Below are 18506 nucleotides of genomic sequence, written 5' to 3'. Positions count from 1 at the left end.
ATCAAGCTTCAATCATCCAATCTTGAAGCCTTCCTTGCAAGCTTCGCATAGAGCTTTCAAGCTCTGCAAACCGAGCCCGAAAACTTCTAAAACTCCAATCCTCAAAATTGCCTATATTTAGGTGTGTGTGTGTGTGTGTGTGTGTTTGTGTGGGATAGTGCCTGTCGAGTACAACTTAACATTTACTTTTTCGGAGTGTTTCCACAAGCAAGCCCGTGAGGCTTGGTGGCTAGCTCAAATTAGGAAGGCCGTTTCAGGCGAAGTCCAAAGCTCAATTCGGGCTACCTAAATTTGGCAACCTGGGCGGACCCGAAACGCATTTCAAACTTGGTTTTTTCGCAGCCTGGCGGGTCCGTTGGGGGGGAGTCTCACACTTGACGCGCGCCTGTCCAAAAGGAGCCTACCCGACCTTCTGCCCGCGCTTGCCCAGCGAGTTGCCCGGTGTGCCCGCGCATGCCCGAACGCCGCCCGGCCTGACCCCGCCTGCCCAATAGGCTTTCCGCCTGCCCGTCGACCCACAAAAGGCTTCCCACGCTGCTCTCTCGGCTCCATTAAGCAGGCCATCCCACGGCGCTGCCTCAGGGGCTTTGAGCTCACCCTAAGCAACGGGTCCCGCACACGGCCACAAAAGCCCCGAAAGACCTTCTCCCTCAAAGGGGGCAGTCCCACAGCCTGCTGCCGAGCACTCCAAAAGCCTCTTTTAAACCCCCCTTCCCGCGCTACTCCTGCCCTCAAGGCAAGTGCCTTCAAAGCCTCCAAGAGCTTTTTTTTAAAGAGCCTATTCCCGCGGGCAAACCATTAAAAACCCCGAGGACAACCTCCGAGCCCCTCAAAAGGGTATTCACAAGCACTCCCACCAAAGCTGCAACAAGGCTTTCAAAGCCTTCCAAAAGAAATTCAAAGGCGGATATTATCGCACTTCAAAAGGCATCTCCAGGCCAAATACGCCAAGGTAAAACAAAACCGTGAAGGGTGACTTCACCTGGAGTGAAGAGGTACTTCACATTTCATTAAGAAGATATTAAAATTGGAATCTTGCATTCAAGCACAACAAAAGTCTTACAATGTATGTATGACATTGTGTGCTTTTGTAATGGGATAGAAATTGGCATTGGAGAGTCTCCAAATCGCTAAAATCTCTCCATGTGTGAAGAATTTGTGACAAATTGTATGAGAAATTCCGCATGCTTGGGCTCTCGGAGTATAACCAAGATGGAAGAGAGCATTAATTTTTGCATAAACCTTTTCATAGGATATTTTTGCATATTGTTGCATGTCATTATGACGCATGGAATAAAGCCTGATTGTACCACAAAAAGGGGGACAGAAGTACTCATTCGAGGGGAGGATACGAAGTCAGACCATGAAGCAGTTAAAAGCAACAGTGGAAGCAACGAAGACAAGAGACCTGATAGAGGATCAGCTCACATAGTAGAAGACAAAAAGGACGAAGATGAAGGCAGCGTTTGGGAAGACCCATTTTGAAGATGCAGACTCTCTACTTGTAGGGGAGGACTTTTTCCTGTGTGGATACCAGCTTATCATCCTGTGTGGACATCACCATCCTTTGTGGATTGTTCTTGTGTGGATTTTACCATCCTGTGTAGATATCACCATCCTTTGTGGACTTTACTTTCCTGTGTGGATATCACCATCCTGTGTGAATTTTGTTAGCCTGTGTGGATCATGCATCTTCAGTATCTTGTCTTAGTCCAAACCTCAAGGGGAGGATTGTAAAGTGTGAGCTTTGTCCTAAGGTGTGAGTCAAGGAGAGGAGAGTGGATTTATCCCACATACTATGGAGCAAGACTGTAGAGCTACTTAAAGCTCATTTCTTGAATCAATAAACAACAACTCATTTTGCACTACATGCTTGTCTATGGTGAGCTTGTGCTAAGCTAAGTCAATACTCAAGATTGTGTTTATGAGTCCAAGCTAATCTATCTTGGAACCTAATTCACTTGAGTGATAAGCTTGCTTACACACACTCACACACTTGAACCATGTTTCTCTTTCATCCACCATAGCTAGCACGATCCAAATCCTAACATAAAGGAAATCTTTTGTGTTCCAGCCAGTCATTGATAGGTTTGTAATCAATCACCAGTCTTTTCTTTCCTTTTTTTTGTTCAAAGTGATTGTTTACATAAAATGCCTGACATGCGAATTCATTGTTGGATGGAGCAATTAATCCATCTGCAAGTAGACGACCAATCTCTTCATGGCATAACTTAGTGTCCTCTATAGACATACCAGGATGTGTAGCCTTAAGCCTTTTCAAATAGTTACAATTGATACCCATCTGAGAAGGGTACGAGCAGTGAGGAGAAACACCATCTTTTCCGGGACAAGATTTATAAAGTACCATCAGACCATCAGTAAAAGCATGACCACATCTTTCTTAGAGGATTGAGCATATTGAATGCCCAAGAGAACAGCGAGTATTCCGAATTTATATCTTTGATATAAATGATATAATATATCTTTATATCTTAGAGGATTGAGCATATTGAATGCCCAAGAGGACAGTGAGTATTCCGCATTTATATCTTTGATATAAGTGATGTAGTAACATGGCAATCACCACACATCCACCTATTCTTCTGGATACGTATAATTTCTCCCGAAGATGTATTGATGAGAGCACATGCAAGGGCCAACTTTTCAGAATGACGACGTAAAAAATGCACCTAGAGAGTATCCTTGCTGTGAAATGAGCAATGTCTTCTACCTTCACATAGATACATTGGCTTTGTGCATGCATTATACCCCCAATAGAAAATGCATGAACTTCTTTGCTCGAATCATCCACAAACTTCTTCCATGCTTTGTTCCTAACTCTCACTGTTTCGATGTTTTTTGCATTCTCTTGCATACCAACTGATATTATATAGATTTTTGCCATCACTTTTATCCACCTGTACTGCTTGTTCAAAGGCCCATCTCCCAACATTAACATCTCCCCATTTCTCGCAAGCAGCCAAATTTTGGAATGACCAGAAGATGGCATCTTTGGATTAGTCATATTGAATGTCACATTCGAAAAGGTTAAACGTCATTTTTATTGGCCTCATGGGATGTGTTTAATTATGTCACGAGGTGTTCCATCTGTCAAAAGGTTAATGGTAAGTAGCAGGGGTTACTGATGCCATTACCTATTCCCGAGGGTCCTTTTGAAGACATCTCCATGGATTTTATTGTGTCCATTGTGTGGTCTTCTCTTCCTAAGTCTATTGACTATTTTTTATTGATTTAGCAAATTTTGCACGCCTATTCCTTGCAAGGCCAATGTTAGTGCATAGGATGTTGTGCGGTTGTTCATCCAGCATTGGTATCCGTTGTGTGGTCTTCTCTTCCTAAGTCTATTGTGTCCAATAGGGATACAAAATTCACATCACATTTTTGGTGTGATCTATTTGAGAATTTTGGCATTAAGTTGATTTTTTCTTCTGCATTTCATCCTCAGTCAGATGGTCAGAGATTTATAATCAGTTGGCATTTGATGTTCTCAAGGCTTTGTGTGCATGATCATCAGTCTAAGTGGGAACAATATTAGCCATTGGTTCAGGACATTCTAAATGATACATATTCTAGTGCTATTGGTCGCATTCCGTATGAGACAGCATTTGGTCATCCTTTTCAATCTCTTTTCACTAGATCAGTTTCTAGAGTGTCTGATGCTAATCATGTTAGTGAATCTTATGTAGAGATTTTTGAGAGTGTTAACACTAGGTTGGTAACCTAACAGGACATAAAACTGTCCTTTGCAAGGTCCAAGAAAAACTTAACAACTCCTAGAAGAGGTGTTTATTCACAAAACCCTTCATTGAGAGTATTCACAAGACCCATGTGCTTTAGGAAAAATTATAAGAATGTTGAAATGTGTAATCCAATGGAAGAACTAAGCCCTCAAAGTAAGTGCTTTTTTACAAACAGCAAAAAATGGGAAGTCCATTAGTGCGTAGCTTAGTGCTCCTAAAAAAAAATTGTTCTAGTCATTCCAACATTTTTCCAGGAATCTATAATAGTATAGATTTCAACTGGAAGAGTACCTATGACCTCAAAAAATCTATTAGAAGTCTCACATTTTACTTGAAATTAGCATGTTTTTAGACAGTTTGAGGTGTAAGTGCATTTACGGTTACACATGGCTAATTGATCATTCAATTTAGTATACGAAGCACTTTATGAGCACTATGACTCTTTCTAGGTATCAGTGACACAAAAAAGTCACTTCTTTTCATCCTCCATTGATAATGACAAGGAGATTATGAATGAGAAGTTCTTCCCAGCTATAGAACACTGTAATACTAGTAAGTTATATTGCAGAGGAACAAATTTGCAAGCTTGAATCAAGGTCCTCCATGATAATTTTCCATGTGCACCATGAATAGGGATGACCAAAAAACATTATGCACATTAGAAATTAGAAACCATTTTATAACAATGTATTTTTTTCTAAAAATATAAAGCTTATTAGAGCCATTCTAGAAGGACAAAAGATAACATGTCAAAGCACTAACTTTACAACAAGAACAAATTCTTCCAACATAATATGCATACCACATTGGTCATCATCACCACATTTGAAAAGACTTGCATATACTACTGTTCAATGAATATAAGTTACAATGACCATAGCCTCCCACAATGATAGATAGACCTAATGAGAAAAACCATACAACCATGTGAAAGAGATCCATATGTACATTGGCCAAAAGGATAGCCATAAACTATAAGCATTTGGACGTCTTTAAAATCACAAGTGCTATTCTAGCATAGTTATAACCATAACAAGGCAATAATGCCATCATAATCATATCATGGCACATGTTGCTATTCCATGTTTCAAGAGAAACATATTCTAAAACCCATTAGTGATACCATAAGATTCATGAGATAGGAGCTACCACATGTTCACAAGACCATAAGCCATCCACAACATCATGTCAAAAATAATTGGCAAGATGTAAAATGCTTGGCGCGATTAAAAACACCAAGAAGACCAAGAAGGATCACAAAATTTTGGTAAGATAGAGAACACTAAGCAAACAGACTTGGTACCTAATAAAACCACTTTAGTGCGTACATAAATCATAAGACCACAAACCCTAGCAAGCATTTGGCAAAGGGCTCATGCACACCCTTCCGTACATAAACCACATCAAGTCCCTCCAGTGGAGTATTATCAACAAGCAGCACAAACCCTAACAAAGTTGGGCATGAACATTAACTTCATCAACTCGTTCCACCTAACCATCATACACAAGATCACAAACCTTGGTGTACATAAACCACAAATACTTGATCCAAATGAACATTACACACTCATGAACTTTGCGACGATGAGAGGAGGACAAGAAAAGAAAGAGCAAGCCATCTACAATGGGAGAGCAAGCATCTATTGTCGCCATATGTCGCCTTACCAAAACATAATCTTCCAAAATTTGTTCCTACAGTTGTTACCATAAACAAGTGTAAAAACACTCCGAGTGAACCCTGGCAAGAGAGAACTGGACAACAAACCAACAAGATAAATCATGAGACCCTGGCGAGATAAATCATAAAACCTTGGCAAGAACTCATAAAACCCCTGGCGAGAAAGGAAAATCATAATTTCAAGAGGGAAACACTGGATCAGATGTAGGCTATTTTAGAACCGCTATTATAAGTGACAAAACGCAGACACAACCCATAACCTGGCAATTCACAACCCATAACCTGGAGACAAAAACCCTGGCGAGATTGAAAACCCTGGCCTGGCGAGACAACAAACCTTGGCCAGCCAAAACCCTGGCGAGATTGCAAATTGTAACAAGACAAAACCCTGGCGAGACACTACCATGAAGTATAAAACCATAACCATCAAAAAACAAGAATGGACCTCACAACTTGTGCAATTGCCATAATCATAATTGGGCCCTTGCCATAACCATAAGCAACAAATAAAACCATAAACATAACCTAGCAAAAACCATAAACATAACTTGGCACAAGAACATCTCTATCCATAATTGCCACAAACACATATGCCATAAAAAGACCAAGATATAAAGATTTCCATATCCATAATTGAGCACTTGCCATAACCATAAAGTGGCCCATGACCAAAACAACCACTTAAACTTGTCCTTGCCACAAGGCACATCACCAAAACCATAACAAAAGGCACATTGTCTTCACCCAATCCCCAATCCCTGGAAACAACACAATCGGCTAGGTGGCAACCATATAGAAGTTCTTGACATAACCAAAGGCATTTGTCATAACCGAAACCATAGACAACCATAATGCCGCAAAAAAAGATCGTGCCAAAATATCACATGAAACCATATTACCTGCCATAAGACCACAACCAAAGAAACAGACCATAAGTCAAAATAAGGGCAGCCCATGTCAGACCAGCAGCAAAGGAAAAAACCAACAGCAAATGTAAAAACCTACCATCATCAAAGGGAAAAACCAGCAGCCAGAAGAACCAGCAAAAGGGACCAGCCATCAGCAAAGAAAAACCAGAAAAACCAGCAGCCATCTGTCACCAGCAAAAAACCAGTCAACCAGCAAGAAGAACCAGCCATCGAGTAGAATCCATCAGCCAAACCCTGCATGTCCTGCAAAAACAGAAGTTAGAGAGTATGAGAAACTAGGCCTAAGCCATGCAAGTATGACAACAGTCACTAGACCATGAAGAATGCTAAAAGACTTACATAAGATGGAGTCTCGTCGTCTACTGACTCTCGAGCGACCATCAAAGAGAAAATCAACAACCACCCTTGCATGGTAGTCCTTGAAGCAAGGATCAGCACACATTACCTTCTTACACTTACCACATCCCCAAATAGTGCGGGACAGTTTCGAGCCCTGCACTTCTTTGTGCTCAGACAAAAGCTTCTTCCGTTTTGCTGAGCATACCACACAATAAATACTTGTTGTATCATGCAAACGAATGGGAAAATGGCCATTGTATGCATCCTCTATCATCGGTCGCTTACACACATACGGCCTAAAAGCATTATTTACCAGCTGCTCATGCATATGTAGCATAAACTCAAACCTGAATACATCCCTCTTGCCATAGAGGTCTTTCCAAATGATCCAACAATTTGTGAAGACGGAATCCATGAGACCCCAAAAACCTGCATGCCACCACTTAAAACCATGCATTGTACTTTGCAAGCTATAACCACTCCCAAGAACCATACTATCAAATGTGTCACAGCCAGCCTTACATGCATTGTATTGCACCGCAACATCAGGACATACAACCTCCCTCCTCTTTCCATCACTCATCAAGCGCTTTACCTCACCTTTATGCATTCCATAACAATTAGAAGCAAACAAAATTTCTTTCTTGTCCATCCATGTGCAAGCAAGGACACCTTGCTTCTTGCAATATGCAAACCGGCAAGCACCTCGTGCTTGCTTACCCAAATGTAGCATCTTTGCATGTGGGAAGTAGTTTCTATTTGCTACATAAGTACCTGTACCACCTTGGCCTTCATGAAGCAAGTGCTCAAGAAGCTTAACGGAGGTAAAAAACCTGTCAAAAAACACATGATGACCCTTCCTTGGAAGGGATTTTACCAAATTTGCAACTGCATGAAAAGACAATTCTGGGCATGGCAATTTATCATAGATTTGAAATGCATGATTATACCCCGTTGATGAATCACATAGGTTCCATACCTGTATGCCAACTTTATGCGGCTTCTTTGGATTGTAAACCCTACATGGGTTCAATTTGCATTTAGAGGGAATTGTGCGCTCATCAACAGTGACACACTTGCCTACATTGTAATGCTTTTGAAAAGTGTAATTCAGACTCTCCTCCAAATCAATTAATTTCCACAACTTGTGCTCTCTACATCCACGAGGTGGCCTTTGTGCATTGTCTCGTAAGTGGAGAAACCGTTTAATTTGCTGAAATGTGGTTTGGCTCATCTTCCCACCAAAGTTAGGAAACAAGAGTGAGCCTACCACATCATCCTTCCAATAGTGTTTCTTGGAAGGCATGTAGTGAAGTGCCATGCCCAATGCTATGCCCATGAAACGCATAAAAGAGTGACGATCAGTAGGAACCCACCTACGCATGGAGTCATGCAAGCTCCCACACCTTCTCCTCTCTTTTTCCGCATACGTGTTTGTTTCACTTACAATGTGATCAATGAGATCTAGTGGAAACAACATCAAAAACAAATGAAATTCACAAAACTCACGAGGTAAATGACCCAAATCGGGTCCATGCACTCCATTGAAGGGAGGGAGAGTCCTAAATGTGCCATGGGGCTCTTGCTCAAGGCCATCACCACTATGCCATTCCGGAGGAATAACATCAACAAAGTCATTATCCGCTTCGGGAGAGTCATCAAGTACCGGCCCTTCTGCCTCCAAGGCCTCATCATCACCACCTTCAACCCCCTCACCCTCCGATGCATGCTCATCATTGCTTTCCTCCTCATCAACTACATCAAATGGGCTAGGTGAGGGACTAGTGCGACCTCCTGCATGCGGTAGTTTATGTTTACGAGGTCGGCCACCATTTCGGCCATTATATTTGCTAAATTCGGGTGATGGTCCTGAGGCATCATCACTTGTAAGCGTGCTACAGCCCTTGGGTCTACCCCGGTTTCGTGGTTTGGGTGGCCTTCCACGCTGCTTTGCAATCGGTGTGGCCTCCACCGGAGTGCTTTCAAAATCAGGACTGCTAAGAGGAGTATCCTCTTCAAGATGGTAGGAATGGCTTCCCTCCCTCAATGCATCCTTAGCAAGCTTCCTCCACATTTCAACCATAGGTGCATGACTAGATTGACCAATTTCATATGTGGAAGAAACAGGGGTACTTGCATGGCTTACCTTGCTTATTTTCCGAGGAGAAGTGAGATTCAGGGAGCTTTGAACAAGGTACTCGCAGATGCCATTCCAATTTGCAGCATAGGACTTTGGATCCCCCTCAAACTGACATGCAAATTTTTGAGTTTTTGCATTGTACTTGTGTATCACCCCAAAGAAGAACACCTCAACATGATTATCCCCAAATTCTTGTTGTGCCCAAGAAGCCCCAAACCAAGCCGCGAGTACTTGTAGCAGGGCACCTTCTTGGGCCGCGAGAAACTCAGAGGAACATCCAGCACGGTTGCAGCCTACCTCTGCAGGTGAGTAGCGCCTTCGATTGAGCTCCATGCGCGCAAAAAAATTTTGATCCCTGCACTCGTTCCTCGGCCTCTGTTTCTCGGATTTTTGGCTCTCCTCACGCTGCCCTACCCCAATTGCTTGAGTTGGGGCTTTCATTTGGAGCCCTTGGATCTAGGCAAGATCCTACGGGCCTCAATTCTCCCCGATCTGGAGCCCCCATGCATGAATTTGAGCTTTTGGGGAGGCATGACACTCAATTGGAAGGTGGTTGTTGCATGCAATTTTCCATGCTTGGATTGGATAGTTGCTTAATTACTCAAATTACAAGGCATGCAACAATGTTGAAAAAAATTCCTAGTTTTTTTCAAGTTTGTCCTCACCTACCCCAATTGGTCAATCTATGTTATCTAACTTGAATTTCTAGAATTAATTTGTCGAACTTCTCCAGTTAAAAGGACATAAAACTGTCCGGTTACCAACCTAGTGTTAAGCTTCGGCTTAGCAAGGCTGAGGAATCATATTTATCGACAGGATGTCTCATTCAAGGAAGGTGACTGGGTGTACTTGAGGATCATGAAGCAACGGTTGAAGCCAGTTGGTAAGAAATGTCCTAAGTTGTCTTTTCGTATGTACGGTCCGTTTCTGGTCATCAACAAGGTAAATGACGTTTCTTTCCGCTTACAGTTACCTGCTTCGTGGACTATGCATAACGTTTTCTATGTTTCTTGGCTTAAATTGTTTCGAGGTGACCCTCCTCGGGGTATTCCACACGAGGAGCAACCTGATATTGTCGATGAGGTCGAGGTGATGGAACCAGAGCAGATCCTCTTACATCGGTTTAAGCACGGTTTGAAGAAGCAAAGAAGGCAATATTTCCTCAAATTCAAGGATCAAGGTACGCGTGAAGCTGCTTGGGTGGACGAGGAGTTTTTCTCAGATTATCCACAATTACTCGCATCATATCAAGAGGCCATGCAACTTGACACCAATGCCTCACCTTGAGCAAGAGGAGATGTCACGTGCACACGGACTCGGTGTGCCACGTGGACATTTTTTTTCTACATCTAGAGCCAAGTAAGTGACTAGAGCCTAGAGGATTATGTATCGGCACTTTTGTGAGCCTCTTTGAAGGACTTGCATGCCCGGACAGATCCATTAGCTTAGGAGTCAACCAGTCAGAACCCTCTTGCACAAATATTTGTACATGGTGTTTTTGCTTGGTGTTGTTACACCTCGGTGGGCATCGGTCAACACAAGTGTATAGACTAGGTTAGGATCAAGTCATGTTCCAATTCCCACATTCATCGGATACTCGAGCCAGGAGTACCATGCCAAATAAAGTCAATGTGCACATTAAAATGAACATTAAAATCAGCAGGAAAATTGGATGGTTGAAAAGGGGCCTGAAACCTCGACTTGTGCAAGTGCCTATAAATACCAGGAAAGGCTTCATTTTCAGCATAAACGGGTCAAGGACATTAAGCAAACTATCTTCTCCATCACCCCCAGCTTTGGCGCCATCTCCCTCCACCATCGCATCAGCGTTTCACCATCAGGTGCAGCCCACAGCAGAGGTACATCAATGTTTTTGTTCCATAGCTGCCCCTCCATCATCCTAGCGTTCCGCTCCATCTACCGCTTGCGGCTCAGGCTTGCGTGCTTTTCAGCCCACATCCATCTTAGTCCTGCATTATAAGTTGGCCATCGCAGCTTCATCATCGCTTAGACTTGCTCATCTTGCTAGGATAACATCCCCCAGTGCATGCGGGAGATGGAAGGGAAAGAGTATAGTAGTAAACTGGAGAGGAGACAGAAATTAGACATAGAGAGAGAGATTAAAAAAAACAAAAAAATGACGTGTAAATCAGATGGAAAATATGTGGATATGCTAGAATTGGAGATAAATAGAGATGCGACCCTATGGTGTCTGCGACTATTCCATTACCAAGTCCATGATCGTGCTTGAGATCCGTACATTCTATGCACGAGGCATGGAAAAGTACACCAACATGTGCCCCCTCACTGGTGACAGCAAACGGCCAGCAGAAGTTCTGTCGTATATTGACTCATGTCGATGTCCTTTCCACATTGATGAATTTTTTTACCGAGCGCGGGTAATCTATGTTGATTTGCGTCAACTACGGCACCACTTTCAAAGGTGTCTACAACAATGTTTGCTTGCTTATGGCAGACCCATCTTGGAAAACTATGGTTTGCTTCAACTACCACACCACTTTCAAAGGTTTTGCTTGCTTGAGACGTACCACGTACCATCCGATGCTTGTGATGTACCACGTACGATGATCGCAGCACATTTACCATCCATAGAAATGGCATAACATGGAGGCATGGTAGACATCTTCAAGCATGCAGAAAGTCATCACTTTTGAATGAGGATCTTTATGGGTGACACTATTCGTATATGTTCTTGATGGAACAGGATCTATCCAAGAAGGGTGTCTTCACTTGGGATGAGCAAGAAATAGCAAAGCAATCAGGCAGTCACCTTGGATGCATGCATAATTGCACCCACCACTAGCAGGATTGCTCTTGTGCCTACTCGAGGTCGTTGGTTCCATGGCTAGCTATGCTAGTGTACTTAGGTCCATTGTACACACAGTCTCTCCCCCACTGCCCCTTTTTTCTCTTTTGCGCCCCTTTTTTCTTTTGATCCTGGCCTAATTCTCATCTGCATGAGGCTCTTTTTTCCTACACCTTTTTTTCATTGACCCCACACAAACTAACTCTCTCTCTCTCTCTCTCTCTCTCTCTCTCTCTCACACACACACACACACACACACACAAATTCTCTCTCCCTTCCCTGTTTCTTTCTCTCACACACAAATTCTCTCGAATCAAAAGTCAATTTCACTATCCTCATGAAGAGTCTCTTTGCATTTTCTTTTTTTTTTCAAGAAGCTGAGAATGCTGCGATGATTTCAAAAGCAATATAGCTTTTGATGCTTGTGATCGAAAATGCAAATTAGTTTGCTGAGAATGCTGCCGTGATTTCAAAAGCAATATAGCTTTTGATGCTTGTGATTGAAAAAGCAATTGAGTTTTCATATCATTAGCATATATGCAAAGCAGCAAGAAAGAGAATGCCTACATATAGAACCATTGATTTTTTTCATACGATCGAGTGAAGAAAAAATATTTCAGAGCGTACTGCCAACACCCATGCTTTGTAGGTGAGGTCATCATAAAACTCATCCGCCATGAGAGCTTTCATCAATCGAGATCGAGTTCATACTCTGCAGATCCGAATTGAATAGACAGCCCCAAAGCCTCTTTTTTTGTTTTTTTAATTATCTTTTTTCTTCTCCTTTTTTTTGCAAATATTTTTTCACAACCTGAAAACAACTGAAAGCCTTGAAAACAGCCTGAAAGCCTTGTCACGGAAAAAAACTAATATATATACATTGTTTTTCTTCATAGCCAGATATAATCTAGATAAATCTTTTCTCCATTTACAAATCTAATATTCTCTCCCACAAAAAATATCAACAGCCATACAAAGAACTCTCTCACAAAGCTTGTGAGTAACCTGCGCACAACAAAACAGCAAGCTATGCACTAGTAATAAAGATCAAAAGACATGGGTTGAAGGAGCACTAATCAAGCTTAAAAAAGATGGATCACTCTTTATATACAACAAATCTGAGGAACAGCAAGGAAAATTAAAAACATAATAGCTTTGCTTCTAGACAAAAAGGAGAAACATAACATGAGAAGTAATTTATGTGCTTGATTTTTTATTAAAGTAAACGATTACATTACAATCTTCCTGTGGGGCTTCTTTGGACCTCGACTCGAGAGCCAAGATCGGTTCTTAGTGATTGATCGAATCTGCAATGAGATTAGCTTCACTAGAAAAAGTATCAATTAAACCATCATTCTTGTGAACAATCAGAGCTTCTTCCTGCAAATCATCATGCTCGTGAGAAATCACATCTTGATCATGCAAATCATCATGCGTACGTATCCTTATCCTCCAAATCATCATGCGTATCCTTATCCTCCAAATCATCATGCTTATCATCATGCGTATCCTTATCCTCCAAATCATCATGTGTGTCCTGCTTTGGAGAAGAAAAGACTGAGAGAGTCTTCTTCTCCTGTTCCTTGGCAATCTCTGTCTGCACATTAGAAAAAAGTCGCAACAACTCTTTCATGTGTCGGTCGCTCATCGCTTTTCTTGCTTTGTTCTCGCGATCAAATTCTGCTTGTCTTTCTTCGCACTCACAGTTCCTTTCTGCGTTTCTTTCTTCGTGCTCACGATCCAATTTGGCTTTTCTTACTTTGGCTTCCAAGCGTGCTTGCTCGTGCTCACGCGCTATGGCTACTATTCTTTCTTCATTTTGCGCTCTATGGCTGCTATTCTTTCTTCACTTTCTAACTTCCTGTCCATCATCATCTTGTCGAATGTCTCCATCGGAGTTAGTGCAATCCGTGGCGTAGATGGGAAAGGGGGAGGGTCAAAAAAACCTCCTGGTGAGGAAAACTCTTCTTCGTCACTCCCATGCTCACCACCTCCATGCGAAGTATCCATTCCGCTTCGAGTGATGACCATCCACTGAAGTCTTGGGTTCTTAAGTTCACAAGGAACTTGGGTTCTTGCGGGTCTTTGTTCTTGAGTTCTTGAGTTGCTTCTTTAGCTTGCAATCTGTGTCAGAAAAGGATCTTCTCTTACCCGAGCTCTTCTCTTTCCCTCGGGCACACCCCTTGGCGGCCTTGCGCCCAAGGTTGCTTTTTCCCACCTCACGTCAATTGGCCGGCCGCTAAGTGCACAGTCTGCTCTCAATGAGTGAAAAGAGGAACAAGGGGAGGCTTGACAAGCCCTTCTTTCTTGGATAGAGATAAGGCCACAGTTCCCTACGAGATCATTAGAGAAAAAATGGCCGCACCCCCACTAGTAGTAGAGGCGCTCAGGAGATAAGTGTCTTTCTTACATAGCCTATGGGAGCTACCGTGGGAGCGTTACGCTCGGCTTGCAGCTCTAGAGTCCTCTCAACAACTCAGGGAGACGCATCATGTTGGTATGCACAGATGGCATCATGGTTTGAGTTACATGGTTTCTCTATAGATAGGCTGCCCCCCTTTCAGTATTCCCCCGATGACCCCTCCCTCCCCTTGATTCAGAGGGAGGTTAGTAGAGTTATACGGATGGATATATTCTAGCTCGACACTCAGAGGACGTGGATTCAGCCGACACAGGAGCTAGGTACGAAGATGGCTTTCTACAGAGAGCATCTTCTACAGCGCACAACAGATGGATTTCTGACCAGACCAGCTTACATGATTCCCACTTGTCACATGGATTATGGTGTGCTATTGGACAGACAAGCACATCATCTCATCAGCTTGAGATTGAGAGAGGCAGGTTTAGAGGCATCCCAGCGGAGGAGAGTTTATCCACTCCTTGCGGAGCTAGTAAGATCCTTCCCAGGATGACTCGAGGGCAGCAAAGTAGAGATGGTCCTGATCTTGCTTTGTAATGTACTTTTCATCGAGATTTATTTGCCTCACGAGTGTAGACCTTTGCTATCTGATCCTTGACTGACTCCACAATCTCCGAGTAAGACTCAACTTCATGGTTGTCCTCAATGGATGGAGAAACCATTCTCGTCAAAAGAGAGGAGAACCACTTCCAAATGTTGGAGTGCATTTGATACTCGATGAGTGAGTATCATTTGAGATAGTATGTACCGACATCAAATGGTGATCCCATCGATTTCGTAGATAATGGCAGTAAGCTTTGAGTACATTGAAAGCCAACTGGTTGTCGATCTCTTTTTGTCAATTAGTTTGCTGGTAGAATGCACTGGAAACCTGCAAACTTCTGCTAAAGTTATCAACAATGACTTCTCAAACTGTGGAGTGAAATTGGTGTCTCGATTTGAGGTGATGGCCTTTGGTAACCTACCGATAGGGTACCAAGATGTAATGCAGAGGCGAGCTACCTGTTTTGTTGAAGATGTGTGCTTGCGCAATATCAACATGACAAATTTGTTGAACCTGTCCACAATGGTCATGCATATGGTGTTGCTGCTAGGATGTGATGTTGAAAGGGGTCCGATTAAGTCCATCGAGATGTCCTAGAAAGGACCATCTGTAATGGGTAGTGGTTGAAGAAGTCCCGCTAGTTTCTGATGAGCAAACTTGGCGCTTTTGGACGTGGTCATATACAACCTTCCTCAACTTCTCGCCAAAAGAATGGCTCTCCACGGTATTGTGGATACCAACCACGCTGACCCCCAACAATTGAGTCATGAGCATCGTGAAGAAGTGCTGCACTTTTACCAAAGTTGACCCCAAACGTCTTGAATGTTTTAAACCTGCCATGGCCAAACTAAACAAAGTCGGGGCATGTTCCTAATTCATCTAGGTATATTTGTGTAAGGTCCATGTATGAAATGCGTACCTGGAGGAGGAGAAGAGACAGCAAGCAGCTTTCGCTTCACATGGGGTCCATACCTAGAAGACGATATCGAGTTTTCTATGGACAACCAAAAATAACAAGAGGAAAAAAACAAGACAAAGCATTTGCAACCTATGCACTTACGACGATCAGGAAAAAGCATTGCTTCAAGTTCAAGTCTTGTGTCAAAAGTGTCTACGGGAAGGAAGTGGAACAAGGATAGAAGACATGACCTCTGATTCAAGTAGACCCTCATCTCTATCCACAAGTGAAGCATCCTTTGCAATGGGTGAAGTCCAAGGGAAAGAGGAGGGGACAAAGCAGACTCAATGGACTCCATTTTGACACTTATGTATTCAGAGCATAGGCTTGCTTTGAGCACTCTAGTTTTTTCAAAGTAACATCGTTGAATCCGCATCCCAGCCAATTAAGGCCAGTAGCGCATCATCGACAAAAAGGACGGAGCGACCAGTGCATAGGCTTTCTTTGAGCACTCTAATTTTTTCAAAGTAACATCACCGAATCCATGTCCCAACCAATTAACGCCAAGAGCGCATCCTCGATAGAAAGAGTAGAGCGACCAATGCACACCAAAAGAGGCAAACTGCTCGCCCCACCCCAAGATCCAACTACGAGCTTTTCAACTGCAACAGCTTAAATATACGCTATTGGAGCTGGAATTACCGTCGTGACTTCTCTGATGGAAGTGAGGTTGAAGCTTGCAGCTCTTGGAGGTCATGAGTTGTTGGATGCTTCTTGTTATCGGACATCGCACCCCTAAGAGTCCCCCCAGGGACGCCCCATGGCACCCCATCGGCCTCCTAGGGTTGCCCCATGGCATGCCCGTCGGTGCCTCGGGATGCCCCCGACACATCCCAATCGGCCCCCCGAGGTCGCCCCATGACACCCCCGCCGGGCCCCCGAGGTCGCCCTACGGCGTCCCTGTCCACGCCTAGGGACACCCCAGTCGGACACTCAGGGTTGCCGCATGACACCCCCGAGGCCACCGCATGGCACCCCCGGCGGTGTTCCTCCACGCCCCCGGAGCTGCCCCACAGCACCCCTGTCAACGCCCTGGGATGCCCCTGGCACGACCGTGTTGACCCCCCCTAGACACGCCCGTCAACCCCCCAAGGTCACCCCATGACACCCCCCCCCCCCCCCCCCCCCCCCCCCGGATGGACCCCGGGGGCACTCCTGCCGCCGTCGGCGCCCCAGGACGCGCTAGACATGTCCCTAGGGCTGTCCCACGACATCCCTGTCAATGCATGGGCACGGCCCCGTCGGCGCCCCGGGGCCACCCCATGCCATGCAATCTTAATACTTGTGAGATTACAATGAGAGCTTAAAGCTATGGAGAGCTTGAGCTTGCACTTATACATGTCACGAATGATGAAACGCATGCCGCATCTCACCGCACACAAAGCACATTGTATGAAGCTTCAAAACACATCAATTGAAGTTGAAATTTCACCCACCTACACTTTTAGTCTAATTGGACTATATACTTACGTCTTGGCTCAAACGGTTTGTCATTTTGAGTCCCGACCCCATTATCTTCATATGCCCAAATACAAGCTTCGTCATAAGTCAGATTTTTGAACTTTGTCAAAATGATTCCTGGATGGCTCCATTTATTTACCTTGGTGCATAGATCAGGTGTGTGAAGTCAAAACATTTTTTGACGTTCTTACTGTCTGCTATTAATTTTCAAGTAAAAATGAGCAAAAGTTAGTGGAAATTTCTCAAATCGCCCATCAACCCATAAAATACAAAATCGAAGTAAAAATATTGATGGTCTTAAGTTTTGGCCTCCAAATGTGCATTTTTTTTGCCAAAACCTTAAGTTATGATTATGAATTAGCTATCGATGCTATTTCTTGGGCATTGTTTTCTCCACTTACACATATGGGCTCAGTTAGAGTGGTCCCATTGTGTGTTGTTTTGTAATGATAATCAATGCTAGTGACTGTCATACCTCCCCCCCACCTATTCTAAGTCATCTTGACTTTGTGAAGGTTACAGATTGTGAGTGCATGGGTGGTGGTAACAATGCTTATTGTTTGTGTGTCCATTTAATGTAGCCCTAGGATGATTACATAATCAATGCATGTTAAAGAGTTTATGTTGTGCAAGAAGTGGGTCTTGGAGTAGATATGGTCCAAGGGCTTTTGTTGGTGAGGCTTAAAGGATCCAACTCTTACCTTTTTACCAAATGCTTGGAAATTATAGCTTCCATTTTCTTCGAGGTGTCTTTGATACTAATTAATTAATTAATTATAGCTTCCATTTTCTTCGAGGTGTCTTTGATACTAATTAATTGTTTATGGGGTGATGCCAACAAAGATGTTATAGGCCATCTATCATGCGTGATGAGTGAAGCTTGAGTCCATATAAGAATCAATAGATCGATGCTTTGTAGGTTTGCTTGAGGACTTAGCTACTTTGAATGTAGATGCTTGGTCATCTGAAACAACCTTTATTGGAGGATTGTTATTTGTATGGGCTTCTTTTTATATCCACTTGCCTTTTTGAATTGTCGTGTCTTTGTGTTGGACTAAGAGTGAGGTAACATTGGGTGTTGCCTATCTGAGGCACTCTTTTGTACTTTGTTTGTTTGGGTTATTGGCTTCAAGTTAAGTAGCATGATCTATGATTGCTAAAGCTTTGTTCTTTGAAAGGAGAACACATATAAGCTTGGGTGTGCATCCTTGCACCTTTCCAGTGGTAGCCAAATTCTCATTGCTCCCTCATAGTACCCTTGTACTTGCAAGGCTTTCTTTGGTACCCATCTTTGTTGAACATGAGAGAACCAAGTCTTCTTGTTATGTGCTCAGTATTCTTGTGCCTGCACAACCCTTGTATATCGTCTTTACCTTTGGTCCTTATTTGGATACTTGGGTTGCACTTGGTTGCTTCGTCGGTGAACTCTTGGCTTTAGGAACCCATGTTT

The 18506-nt window shown here is 43.2% G+C and overlaps 1 protein-coding gene across 1 annotated transcript; it reads left to right on the top strand.

Annotated features, from left to right (window-relative positions):
- Window positions 1-9705: 9705 nt before the first annotated feature.
- Window positions 9706-10134, top strand: LOC147461227 (uncharacterized). The gene has a single exon (XM_086505163.1). It carries the CDS (start codon window positions 9706-9708, stop codon window positions 10132-10134), a length of 429 nt encoding a protein of 142 aa, XP_086361289.1.
- Window positions 10135-18506: the final 8372 nt, after the last annotated feature.

The sequence above is a fragment of the Adiantum capillus-veneris genome, chromosome 3 (assembly GCF_014529385.1).
Source record: "Adiantum capillus-veneris isolate H3 chromosome 3, ASM1452938v2, whole genome shotgun sequence".
In the NCBI taxonomy this organism is placed as follows: domain Eukaryota; kingdom Viridiplantae; phylum Streptophyta; class Polypodiopsida; order Polypodiales; family Pteridaceae; genus Adiantum; species Adiantum capillus-veneris.
The sequence above is the reverse complement of the archived record's forward strand: the minus strand, read 5'-3'. Positions and strand labels throughout refer to the sequence as shown.